The 13,888-nt window shown below is 37.4% G+C and overlaps 1 protein-coding gene and 1 non-coding gene across 6 annotated transcripts; one reads left to right on the top strand and one right to left on the bottom strand.

Moving 5' to 3' along the window:
- Window positions 1-3,361: 3,361 nt before the first annotated feature.
- On the bottom strand, window positions 3,362-10,595 carry LOC103995515 (transcription factor GTE1). 5 transcript variants are annotated; one of them, XM_065081189.1, is made up of 9 exons: window positions 10,465-10,595; window positions 10,152-10,307; window positions 9,828-10,058; window positions 9,308-9,385; window positions 8,456-8,680; window positions 8,181-8,279; window positions 7,821-7,879; window positions 4,314-4,464; window positions 3,362-3,792 (listed from the first exon to the last, which is right to left on the bottom strand). In XM_065081189.1, exons 2-9 carry the CDS (start codon window positions 10,251-10,253, stop codon window positions 3,625-3,627), a joined length of 1,113 nt encoding a protein of 370 aa, XP_064937261.1. In that variant the 5' UTR covers window positions 10,254-10,307; window positions 10,465-10,595; the 3' UTR covers window positions 3,362-3,624. The 5 variants fall into 5 exon arrangements, with proteins under 5 accessions (XP_064937261.1, XP_064937259.1, XP_064937260.1 ...); XM_065081187.1 differs by having other exon boundaries at window positions 10,424-10,580; XM_065081188.1 differs by having other exon boundaries at window positions 10,152-10,339; window positions 10,424-10,575.
- Window positions 10,596-12,261: 1,666 nt separating this feature from the next.
- TRNAQ-UUG (transfer RNA glutamine (anticodon UUG)) lies at window positions 12,262-12,333 on the top strand. The gene has a single exon. It is a non-coding gene; the product is annotated as a tRNA-Gln (tRNA).
- Window positions 12,334-13,888: the final 1,555 nt, after the last annotated feature.

Consider the following 13,888-nt stretch of genomic DNA (forward strand, 5'->3'; position numbering starts at 1 on the left):
TCGAGGTTTGTAGTTGCTACTTTCTAGCAAAGACAATGAGAAGTTGTGCACAAATGAATGCTTCATGAGAAAAATGTGAGATATTCTCTTAGCTGCAGTGTGTTGACCAATAAATGCCATAACTTTTGTCCACCAACAAGTTGATTTGCTAACCCCTCAAAAAGATTGATCGGTTGGCAGCCGGAGTCAGGGGTCACGGAAATAAATGGCTTCAGCCAAACCCACTATGAGTCCATTTTGGTTGTGGTGGAATCCACAACTTGTCTATGTTCCTTTGCATTCACATCTCCTGGCTTGCTCTCTCTCTCTCTCTCTCTCTCTCTCTCTATCTATCTCTCTCTTCTGTGTATTGGATCTGTCGAGCTCAGATGGTAATATCTTAATGCTTTGTTGAAGTATTATGATATTGGTAAATAAATGAAGGTGTAGGGAGTGTTGAGTAGGGTCATCTATTTGGTGAGATCCATAACTATTGATGTCTCTATATCATATCATCGACTAGTATGATGAGGTCCCTCATTGGCCCTATTAACGGAATGCTTCAAGCGGTAGCAATTCGATCATAGCTTCTAGCACATCTTTGTAACTATTGATATATCATTGAATCTTTCGAGACATTGCTCTATCCTCGGTACAATGTTCAATCTCAAGCACGTCTCGATGTCTAATTTATTGGCTCGACTATCTTCTAGCACGACAATTGATCTTTTAGTTAAAAGTGTTTCTTATATCACTTTATCTCAACAATATATTAGTTCATTAAATTTTATTATTTTTTGATAAGCCATATAAAAGAGGGTTGACGATGCATCACCGTGCTGCGTCCGAGGGCTTTCATCTTGAGGAACAGCCTTCATGGCTTGATGACCTCCTTAATGAACCCGAGACAGCTGTGACGAGAGGCACTCATAGGCGCTCATCGACGAGTGATTCTTTTGCACACTTGGAGACGTCTGGTTTCTCATGGAACGCAGCTGGTACACAGCCCATGAGAGTAACAAGCACTGCACCTTAACTGCAGCTCCTTCATGGGGATCTCAGAAAGTTGAGTATTTCAAGGACATGCAGCGCGCATCTCATCAAATGGATGTAAATTCAGTTGGAGGAACTCACAAAGTATGGGCTCGCAGTTCGGCAACAACATGATTGCCCATCCAAGTAGTAGTCCTCCATCGGTGAAGGACGAGCTTGTACATGCAGGTTCATCTACGGCGGTATGCTTTTGATCTTAGAGTTGGGACTTTATTGGTCATATGCAGTGCTCTTCAGACAAGGATTCGACTAATAGATATGTATACAAATCACCACTGACTCTTAAATATGTATACAAACAAGCTGTAGAGAGAACTAAAAACCTATGAACAACCGAGTCTTTAGCTGCTGCCAGTGACAAACTGTGGAAAGTGTTGGAAAGAAAAAGAAGAAGAAAAAACACCATCTTTCTTTCTGTACTTTATAAAACTGTCAATCTCTTTGACTACTACTCACCTACTGAGAAGTGATGTGGCAAAAGTATCACAGTTTTGTTTTTGAATGGCACAGTTCAGCATGATGTATTGGAGCAAGAAGCTTCTCGTCTTCGAGCCTTGTATCATCATCATCATCATCATCATCATCATCATCATCATCATCATCAACAACAACAACAACAACAGCAGCAACAGCCTCACAGACGTAGCAGAAGCATAACGAACCAAATTCAGGTCCAGGCCAACTCCAGATTTGAAGCTACACCTCGTCAGCGGCCTCAACATGGTTTGTTTCGAGGTCCCTTTCGACACACCAAGCTAAACTTTGTCGTCGTCTTGTTGTATGAGGTGAAAGGCGTGTTTGTTTGCATTCTTACGGTGATGTTCGATAGCTGATCATTTTCTGCTTGTTTCCTGAGCATAATAAAAATTGACTCACTGTTCCTTTTACTTTTGCTTATCTTTCTAATATCCGGACACTAAGAAACATGTGATGATAATGCAACCATCCTCTGTCCTTTTCAAATCAAGCAAAACGAAGGGATAAGAATCAAGAAGCATCGTCTCTTGTAGCTTTACGTAACTCCAATCTTCCACACAAATCAAGCATCGTTTGCAGTGTCGCCTTGTGCAGAATTCCATCTCTGTGATCACATCGATGGTGGCTATATGGGGAAGTACTACTTGTGATGCTTTGCGACCCTGTTCCTGAGAGCCACCGCCGCGAAGTCCTCCTCCTGCCTCTGCTCGAGCATGGCCTTCGACATGGGGTATTGCCGGAGCTGGAGGGTGGTCAATGCATTGGGTGCGTGGAGGACTACATGCTCCGAGGCCAATACAGCAGGTATCTTGACACCGTCATCGACCAGATCTTTATCTACCTTGATGGGATCGTCACGACCGACGACGGCATGGATGCGTGGATCGTCGAAGTCGACGGCACCTGCTTGTTCAACCTTGTATGCTACAAGGACAAACACTTTGGGTAATGCAGCACAAGGTTTGAGTTCTTCTTGGTTGTAATGAGCTGAGCTGCTGATGATGATACGGCTTTGTTGTTCCAGCGGAGACTCGTTTGATCCCTTGGCGCTCAAGATCTGGGCTCTGAGAGTGGTTCGTCCCGCGATTCAAAGTCTTCCTTGTCACAGGAAGATGATATGAAGAGGTCATAGGACATGAGAGGTTGATCATGAGGTAATGCATGGATTATTAATCTTCAATGCAAAACACATCGTGCACTCGATCGACTGAGTGAACAGATAAAACGACTGTTTATAATAGGACACTGAACTAATTGCAAATCTTTAGTCCTTTGTTCTTGTTCTTTAACCTTGATCTGTATTAATGCACGTACCAATATCTGTATTTTATGCAGCGAATAGGATTGGATCATAAGATCATAGTATTAATAATATGTCTATGAGCTGGGCTAGCTGACATTGTTATTATTATTATTATTATTATTATTATTATTATTTGATTAGTGGATCTCAACTAATGTTTCTTGATATATAAAGTAATCGAATGGACTAATGCTTGTAGATATAAAAAATGAGATTTATTTTAAATCCTTAATATTCGGTAAGTGTGATTAGTACACGACCATCGCAGATGAACCTTACGTTGATGTGTTTTATGGGTGAAGCCTTCACATGTGATTAGATTGTGATGCAACCTGCGACGTCCCCAATCAAGAAAACGTGTAGTTTATACAATTTAATTACATGAAAATTAACATAAATTCATCTGCCAAACCCAGTTATGCATGGACATCGAAGATATGCTCGCTCGCGTGCTATCATTTGATGCTATGGAATCAAAGACTAGCGAATTTGTTCTGTGAAGTAGGAGTTAAACATCCCAGAAAGTAGCACATGATGTTTTCAGGAACCTTTCCACCAAATAATTCATCCTACTCTGTCCGCAAATAAAAAAAATCATCTTACGGTATACATATAATTCAATTCTTCTGCTTACTTTGACGACAGTTTTGCAAAGGTAAACAAAGTTGTGCTCATAGTAAGCCATCTAGCTTTCCAGGCAGCAGCTGAAGGCAGCAATTAGAGGCTAATTAAAATTTCATCTAAGTTGCACTTCAGCAGCTGATGTATCACTGACGTAGCAGTCAAATTAACTTATATGAACTCATAAAACATCACAATGGGTGGATCTTCTTATTTCTCTTCCTTGCAGTCTTTGCCACAGCATCACATATCTCCTTCTTCCGCTTTATGGTGTCATCTGCCTTGCTTGCAGAGTTCTTTGCCTGAAGCTCCAATGCCTCCTTGACAAACAATTTGAGTTTCCATAATGTGCTTTCACTCTGCACCGACAAAAAAAAAACAATAGAGTGCAATAGATTGCACATTTTTTTATCAGTAGGACTGCTGTACAAGTTTCAGTTTCTAGAAAGTTTTTAGTTTATATAACAGTATGTTGCTGATGCTCACTTCCAGATTAAGGACTAGAATGAAAGAGTTTGGTGAACCATCAAAGTAAGCACAATTATGAAACAGACGAATGCAATTTTATCTAAAACCAAAGGATAGCGGCAAAAAAGGAAAATGTTCAACATGATAGCAACATTAAATGTCAAATCTAAAAGCCCCATTAGATGACACCTTGCTCCTTTCCAGCAAGTGATCTGTTGTTCAACTGGATATTCACCATCTCTGGTTTCTCTTTAAACAAAGAGCACGAGATAACCATTGATTAACCAACTAGATATTGGATATAGCTATAATATTCCAATTGACAGTACAATAAAGGAGTACAGAAAAATCTTTATCTGCCATGACAATTAGATTATCTTAAGAAGAGTTCAAAACATGCACAAGAAACAACCTGTGCATCCATATCAAGATCCACCACTTCTCCTGTAGCTCGAAAGATAGGATTGTTTTGAGCAATAATTTCTAGAGCCTTGTTAAGATCTTCAGGAGGTAACGAGCTCAGGCCAACACTAAGTTCTCTTTTCTCCTTTGTCGACATTTTCCTAAAAAAGTAGGTAGTTAGTCATGTATAAACCTAACTGATGCCAGTCAACAAAGGTCATCGTTAAATAAAAAATATATTATGCTAAATACTTTGGAGTACAACTAAAATTAGGATATCATGTCCTGAAAGAAAGTTGAGGCAAGTAATCAACTAATTAACAATATATTTCATGACAAATGAAAAGAAAAGATTTTCTTTTCTTTATACTACATTTTCAGGAGAATACTGATTATAGCTAATTTTAGGATCTCATTATCCCCATACTCCACATTATGTGGAACATTCTGGTAAAATTTCTTTGTTAGAATCGTATTCAAGCCTTTCCTCATAAAGAGAGTGAAGACAGCCCGATTAACACTGTATTTTACATAAGATTAGCAGCTTTCAATACTACAATATGTTTTATACAAAGGCTTTCAAGTGCAACAGTCAACACATCTAAGCATTAAAATACCACTTTTGAAGTCATAAACAAAGATCCTTGTCTTCGAGAACTGAATTTAACATATTATCTATTTAAACAAAGATCCTAAAGTCTGAAAGATAATCAAACTCATATCGACTCTATTTAAACTAATAGTAATACTAATTAGCTCAAGTAGACCTATAAGTTAAAAACTCACTGAGAAGGATTCAAGTTTATGATATTTTAGCTTTACTAGATTGTATCAACCTAATTCATTGCCTCATGTTCATACAAAACGATAAACACAAAATTGTTTTGTGAACTATTTTGTTTTCTATTTTATGGAGTAACTTAGGCAGCTTACTTGCATGTAATTGCATGCTTGAGGTTAGATAATGGAATAGCATTTCAGGATTCTTCGATGTGCTATAAATAATTTCATTTCTACATAGGGCATTTGTTGGTATCCAAGACTCTAAACATTGGACATTTTTGGTTGTCCTGTCTGAGAAATAGGCCCTAGCTAGATACCGGGTAAGAATGCTGAGGTCTCTTAAAGGCAAAGAAAGAAAGAGCTTACTTGGAAAAGTTGATGAGCATTATTAATAGAAAATCCTTAGTTAATCCCACATTAAGAAACAAGAATTGAATATTACACCAAAGATTGACATCTCGTTTCGACTATGTATACCGGTCCATGGCTGGATTGGTACATACACGTCTGTACCAACATATCAAAACATGGCATAGGGTTAGGTATCCAAATTTCAAGAAAATGCCTCAAAACTCAGCCGAACTTGAAAAAAAACTATTTCAAGGTCTTTTCTTCTATTATATTGGTATATAAATTCAAATTAAATAAGAATAAGGTATATCTGAGCTAAAAATCAATAGAAATTCTAAGCTATAAGGATAAAAAATAGAAATTATTATATTTTTTATGATCCTCTTTTATGCTAAAATACCTCTAATTAGGCTTAGTTAGTCACTAATCTCTAATCAGTAATCACCAATAATTTTAGGCTAATTACATAAAAATTATGAAAAAATACAGACATTAGGTGAATACCTTTGATCAAAGACAACTTCCACATGACCTCAAGATTCCAAGCCTCTTTTATCCAAATCAACCTCCACCAATCACAATTTGAAATCGAAAGAGTGAGAAAGAGGATGAGAAGTGAGATTGAGACTAAGAAAGAGGGTAAGAAAGACGATGAGAGTGAGTGAGAGGGGGAGCCAAGAGGAAGTTAAATAACCCCTAAGGTAGGCCAATGGTCAAATTTAAACCTTAGCACATTGTACTGGTCGAAATTGGGCCATTAATGAGTGGTACCGATCGGATTTCTGCTGTACCACTCGATACAATAGGCATATTGGTCATACACCTTATACCACAGTGTGTTTAGCTGAAATAGGCTGGTTTGGGTTTCAGGAAGCCATCAAACCAGTACATACCAGTCGTACCATCCCATTTCAGACAAAATTGCAGTCCATTTATAAAAAATGTAGGCAGTCACACTTGAGAGTTCAACCATCTCTTTCGCATACAAAGTTTGCATTTATTGTTGAGATGCCATCTACAATACAACTGCAATACATATTTGAGTTGTTCTAACAAAATCAATTGAAAATCTTTTTGGATAAGTTGTAAAAATAGGGAGTAAGAGATCCACCTGAACTCTCATATCTTCTTTGTGGAAACAGGTAAATCTCAACATTTAAAACGGGCTAACCCAATGCATGAGGCTCCCGTCAATATGGGATTTAGGAATGGTCAAAGTACGCATCCTTACGTCCATATTCAAAGAGACTTTTTTATGAGACTTGAATCCTAGTTTCCCAGGTCCTAAAGTGGCAAAGTTACCACTGAACCAAGGTCCACCATCTCAAGCAAATCCCAACAATTAGTTCATGAAATTAGCAAGAAATAAGAATTGATAATACATAATACAATAGCAACTAAATGATTTAAAAATGTTCTATTGATCTTGGACAATGGAAATTACTAATATGAGATAGAAATTAGTAGTAACTGACACCTCACCCTGCTATTATGTTCTGCTATCACGTTCTTAGATGGGATTGTCTAAGGCATGCAACACCCGCTCACAAGAATCAGTCTATACCTTAACCTCATGGAATCCACCAAGGACTTGTACAAAGAAAAAAAAATTAGAAAGACAAACACATGGGTAATATGCCACTATCACACACAAAAAAGGTAAGAAAACCAAGATCACAAATAATACAAAGCAACTATATTTTATTAGGTATAAAAAGCTCTCAAGAGCGGGTTGACAATCGCCTATAAAGGGCTTCCACAAGCAGTGCAGGCCCAATGTTCATTTAGCACTTTTGTCAAATAGAAATAGGCACACTAAAGGCATTGCACCACCTGTCAGATATATAACTAAGGCCGCATCTAGTCCGATGCCACCTAGGGGTTCTAGGGTGCTAAGATCACTAATGTTTTTGCCACAAGGTCATCAGCCAAAATTCAAACAATGGCACATGAAAATGGGGTTGTTTCACATGAAAATGGCTACACTACTCAACCTATAACACTTGTGTGTCTTACAAGACAGGAACACAACTAAAAATGCTACCAACCAAGAAAAGCGGGGCTACCATGACTACTGCACACCCTATACAAACTGTCTAAGCTTACATTACATAGCATGACTAATTATACTGCAAGTGTGGAACACATTTGCGAGGTCTGCCATCTTGCTAATTATTTACAAAGGCAGTTCTCAATTTAATGCTAAATAAAGAAATGGGCCAATTAATTTTTCTTCTCATTAACTTTTAGTTCACAACCTTTTTCTGTCACACTGCTCACTTCCATAAAATATTAGAAAATTAAATTAACCGATTTTCAAATAATTTAGCAGAATTTTAGTATCTATATATTCTACAATCGTGGTGAATAAATAAATAGTTACCTGCACTTCTGTATTACCAACTCCCTTAGCTTTTCCAAATGCAAATTGAGTTCATCAAGCTGAAAGTTAATCACAAAGAAATTGTCAGACACTGAGGGATTTCTTGAAGACAAGATTATATTCATATTGACAGGTATGCTACTGGAAATGCTGACCACAATGTCCAATTGTGGCTATGATCCAGGAAAGTCCCAAAAAAAATTTGTGCAGGAAAAAGAAAATCAAATCCATCCAGGTCTAGCAATTAAGCATTCCACACTGTCATCACCAACAACACTACCCTTTAAATCATTTCCATCTTCCAAAATAATGGCCATTGCTCAAGGAAACCATTCTGCCTACAGGTGGATTCAAGAGTACCTCTCTGCTGGTATCTTTGGCCATTGTCTCATAAGAAGCCTCTTGAAAAATTTGCATATTTGCAAGATCCCAAGCCTCATCCTCCTTTTGTCTTGCTTCCTGTCAAGTGAAAACCAAAGAATAAAAATAAAAACAAACAATTTTTATATGGAAGAGAGATAAGTGGTCAACTTGACACGACAAAAGCTATTCCATATCCATGCAGAAATACAAAAGAGGAACTGCTAGCAAGAAGTGACAAAAAGTGCAACAGAAATTAGAAAATTATTGTTTACCTCTTCAACAACTTTAGGAAGTAGTTGCAGCCACTTCTCTTCAAATTTTTCCAGCAATGTTTTAGCCATAACATGAATATCAGTTCTGTCATCATTGTATGTCATTGCATTAGCGAAAACCAATCTCACATCAGCATATATTTCACGGACATTCTTATATCCACTGCCATCCTTTGCTTCCATTTGGTTCTTGATTGTAGAAAAGTCCATGGGCCTTTTAATAACCTAGGTTGCAGAGAAGTCCAAATGTTGTTTGTCAAAATAAGATCAAATAAAGCTAAATGAAGTTTCTGAAGGAAAGCAAGTCCTTTGAGAAGAAAATCTGATGAATCTGATTTATTCCTCAGATGACCATTGAAGTAACTAGCTACAGGTTTACCCAAATTTAAATAGCACTCAATTATACATGCTATTATAGTGATCAAACCATAATGACAAAGAAGATTTTACTTGATCTTAATATGGTGTACTAGAAATTTATTCACAATGGGCTAAGGACATGAGATATACAAGAATCATAAAGATACTTCATGTCTCAGCCAAAAGGAAAAAAAAATCTAAAACTTCCATAAGGAAACCAATGGTTGTTTTCAAGACTACCAAGCAATGTTGTTAAGATTTATTCCACAATAAAAAAGAGAATATGTAATCGAGAAGAAGAATGAGATATGCTTCAGTACATTTCGAACTTGAATTTTACTATATAGACAAACTATTGAATTGAGATGGTCAGCTTCATATGTAGAATTCATTCCAGCAACTTCAAGTCACTCGTTTATGATAGAAAGTCAAAGAGTATGTACAAATAATTGAAAGAAAGCATATATAGTGGAGGATAAACAAGGATCGCACCTCATGATAGTCATCTAGACCAAGACCCTTAACATCAACAGGCTCCATGAATGGCCAAGCCCACTTGTGCTGTGACATCTACAAAAAGAATAAGGGACTACTTAATGAGAACAATTAGAAAAAGTTGCAGTGAGAATGATAGAGTACATAATTGCTTCCAGCCGAGGTGTGTTTACACTAAAGTAATAACGGATAAAACAAGGAAAAGCATGATGTGCAAGCAGTTTAGTGAAGCATAAAGCAAGAAGTAAACATTTGATCCTAAGACTCATAACTTTTGTGTGGGCCATTGTAGATTTGCTTACGTCTTATCTAATGCCCATAATTTGTAAAGTTTATGCAATAAACTTGGACCTAAAGGGAGCCACAAAACAACCTTGTACGTGAAATGCACCAAGTTTTAAAAAAGGGATCTCACTGTTTTTTTATTTGTTCTGACATCTAAGTTCATGTATATACATACATCTAAACGTAAAAAATCAACTTAAGGCATAATAAGAACTGCAAAGTCAGTGCTTGCCTGCTTCAATATGGTGCCAAACTGCCGCATGAGCTCCTGCATTCTCTTTGAGCAAATAACTTCCTTTGGACACCCTTCAACCAGCTTGCCACCACTATGGTTGCTTCCACTGTTATTAATAGCACTAAATTTATCCATCTCCTTAACCTTGGCACCGGAGCTCCCTTTAGAGGTTTTTGGTTGCTTTCTAGTCGCATAGTGCTCCAGAACCTCATTCACCCTTTGCTCCAGCTGCAATCCAACAACAATATTAACAAAAGCCACAAAAGGATACGGAACGATAAGCCATAGAAAAGGATCTAACTGAATGTATTACCACGATACCTCATCGACCTTAGAATTGTATTCATCGACACGATGCTTCCACCGTTCGACATCGCTTTGGGGGGTTTTCGGACTCCGCTGCAACTCCGGCGCAGTTGCCATTCCCAATAGGAGGCGGCGGCGGAAGTGTGCGAGCCGCGGCCGCGGCTGCTTCTTCTGTTGAAGCTACCATCTTTTATATCTCAAATCTTGGTAAAAATTTACAGAAATTTTTTTTTAATGCAATGTTGCCGAAAATAAAGGAAAAATGGAGCAGAAAAAAGAGGAATTACAGTGTAGGGTTTACTCGAGGATTTAGGGGAGGGAAGACAACCTTTCACCGCCGATGCCGCAAGTGGCAGTGGTAGATGCGGCCAATTTATAGAACGAAAGGATTGATACCAACCATCAAATAAAAAATGTCTGGATCGATAACCCGCCTCGGAGTCTTTCTAAATATTCTTACTTATAAAAAGGACAAATTTCCCAGAAAACATTTTGTTTTCACTTTTTTTTTTTTCTTTTTGTGTGTGTGTGTTTTGCAAAGAGATCCAGTTTTTTTTTTTAAGATTATTATTTGTAACCCCCTTCTTGTTATTTATAATTTTAAAAATTTTAAATTTATTTCTTTATATATATATATATATATATATATATATGTATATATATGCTCAATCTAAGACTTAATTCTAATAAGATCTTCTTTTTACTATTTAACTACAATTCTGTTCTCCTCTTTTATTTTCTAATTTTCTTCTTTTCATTCTTCTCCTCCTCCTCTTAATCTAACAATTAAGACACAATCTAACAATTATTCAATCAAAATATCATGACATAAAAGTAATATTTTCTTGAATCAATCAATCAATCTATCTATCTATCTATCTATCTATCTACCGTTGGATGTTGTTGTCAAGTAACTCGACAAATATGGGAGGAGGACCCTTTGCAAATCAATAGAGGTATGAACTAAGAAATGTTTGCGTGTTCCTCCTATCTTCTTAGCAGGAAGATTATATTTACCTCACCCAATAGTTTTCTAGAAAAGAAGAAATCGTTGGTTGATAGATCTAAATAACACCTAATGATAAACCAATAAGAGATAAAAGGAAATGAACATTAAAATCATCAAAACTCCTATCAGCTTGCCTGGATTAGAATTTAGAATATGACTCTGAAAGCTGTCTAGAAACTCCAACATTAATCAATACAAGACAGGGCAAGCGCTTATATTTTGAAACAAGGAGGAGGCAAATAGGTTTATGTTGCAACTCTTTCCACAGTAATGGACCCTGGAGCACTCACTGTCAAGATAAGCGACAGAGATATTTCTTTGGGGAGTACCTAAGCCGGCAACAGTGCTACTACCTGAACATCAATTCAAGATTCTAAGACCAAGAATCAGTACTATGTATTTAGGCCCCTTTAAATTCTTTTCTTGTCGATTAGGAACTAAGCATCTCTATTGCTTTTTCTACAAAGGAAATGTGAGATAGCTTCAACCAATACTATCCAGCGGACCGTCCAAGAGAGGAGCAACCAATACTATCCAGCTGAGTGTTGTGTTGATCAAAGTAGAATCAAAAGGTAAAGAGCACACTCATTGCTGCAAATCCTAGCCTGGCAACACGACCAACAAAGAGCTCATTCTTCTTGGAGAAACCACCAGTGTTCCCGGAGCGGAGAAGCCACAGATTACCATCTTCAACCTTTAGCATGACCTGTAGAAACAGCCCAAAAAAATGGTGGCCAATTTTGTAGCTCCGTTTAAAGTATCTCATTAACAGACCAGGTGTGATGCAAGGTCACACACCTTGTATGAAGGTTGCTTATGAAACTTAGTTTTAGCTTCTCTAACTCCCAAGTAATCCATACAGATGATAGATACAGAGTGCAGAGGAGAGCAGTTTGAATGAGACTGACTAAATGATACTTTTTCTCTTCGACCACCAGAGTTTACATTTCATGCACTAACATGATTCAAAAGTTTGTAGAGGATGATCATAGTCTGCTTTAAAGTGTCCCTTGAAGCATTTTTTAAGCAGCAAACGAAGAGCACACCCTTCAACTGGCTGTTCATTTCAGAAGCTAAATAAATTATAATAATATTCTAAGAATAACAAACGTAAATGGTTTCATGGTGTAGTGGTTAGCACTCCAGACTTTGAATCTGGCGACCTGGGTTCAAATCCCGGTGAGACCTCTGTGTTAGTAGATGTTCATGTTTAAAAAGTGTAGCCTATTTTTGGTTTTTCTCGATCACTCTTTTTTCTAGTTTTCATATTCGAATTGAAATCGGTTCGATTGAACTAGTCATAAAACTTTTGGATAAAGTTATAGTGTTCTCAAATGGAACATAGAATAGTTCTCTAAAAAAAAATCATAATTAAAAGCATATTTTTTAAAAAATATCTCATATTTTTTGTTTCAAAAGTATCCAATATTTTTGGTTTTTCTCGTACCAATCTTGTTTTGTCAGCAAAGAATCCCATTTTTTTATATTCCAATAAAAATCGATTGTGCTAATTATATATTATCCCTTGTAGTTAGTTATATTTATCATTCTAGTATCGACACTTTCAAAATATCGTTTCTTCTCACGATATTAATTTTATCGATGGAAATACTGCACATATAGTCACCGTAGAAAATGACTCTAAAACGAGGTTAAAAAAGTAATTTTTATAACCTCTATACACCATTGAACATTTTTCTACTCACCGGCATCTCTCTATATCCAACTTCTATCCTACACAACTTCCCACCACCAACATGAGATCACTGCATCCTTGCTGCCTCTCCCACGACCCAAATGACACCCTTTCTCTATGAGCGCACCATTGGCTATCCTCCCGTACGAGCTTAATCATTTTGCTTGCATATACTCCCTTTGTCTGATGACTTCGTTTTGGCAACGCACATTAGCTTCTCGACATGCTCAATCAAGTCTCGACTGCCAACAAACATCGTCAGAAGGATGCAAAGGAGCATTATGTAGTCAGTGGTTGGCTTGGCGATCTCAAATTCTACGACAAGATTGATGTCCATAATGTAGCAAGCATTGCCCTAACGATCACGTCGATGTACTTGTAGTAGTCGCTAGAGACTTTGTCAGCTCTTATCACCCACTATCGAGTTGCCCTCTAACTCAACCAGCACGACCTCAAGTGAGCACTATTAGTCTCCGTCCTAGAGCCTCTCCTCCCTCCACGACAGTAACCTACTCCCATTTGATTACGACTTTTGGCCATTCATCACTTTTTGATCCTGCTTGATGTCATAGAACAAGTCAACAAGGTCGACTAGCTCAATAGCTGAGTCGAGGGACTCCTCGGCCAGCTCGCCTCCTACTGAGCCCCAAAGTGATGTCGTGGCTATCTTGTCCAACGGCACTGTCACCTCCTACTGAATCGCCACCGATCTTTACCCTCGCGATTGTTAGGATCATAATGATACTAAAAAGGAGGGTGAATTAGTACTTTTGAATAAACAATAACACATTGAAAAGAAACAAAGATGTCAATTGTGAATTATAATGACTATTCCTTTTTTTTTATTGGATATAAAGCAAAGAAGTGTTAGAAAGAAACAATATGTCAATTGTGAATCGTAATGACTATTCTTTTGTGTGTGTGTGTGTGTGTGTTATGTGGGTGTGCGAAGCGTCCAAGCAACTGCTTTTATTACTTCAAAAGTGGTTCGGCCAATAGATGTTATGTTCTTCTCAGCTATAAAAATTATTTCTCTTATAATTTAAT

Source organism: Musa acuminata, chromosome BXJ1-8 (genome assembly GCF_036884655.1).
Source record: "Musa acuminata AAA Group cultivar baxijiao chromosome BXJ1-8, Cavendish_Baxijiao_AAA, whole genome shotgun sequence".
NCBI lineage: Eukaryota > Viridiplantae > Streptophyta > Magnoliopsida > Zingiberales > Musaceae > Musa > Musa acuminata.

Bases quoted from the DNA above. Each gene is read 5' to 3' on its own strand.
- LOC103995515 (XM_065081189.1), bottom strand. From the start codon at position 10,253: ATGGCAACTGCGCCGGAGTTGCAGCGGAGTCCGAAAACCCCCCAAAGC. The intron at 9,386-9,827 runs GCAAGCACTGAC...TTCTTTTTGTAG, and splicing joins TTGGCACCATATTGAAGCAG to ATGTCACAGCACAAGTGGGC. The intron at 8,280-8,455 runs GTAAACAATAAT...TTCACTTGACAG, and splicing joins TTCCTAAAGTTGTTGAAGAG to GAAGCAAGACAAAAGGAGGA.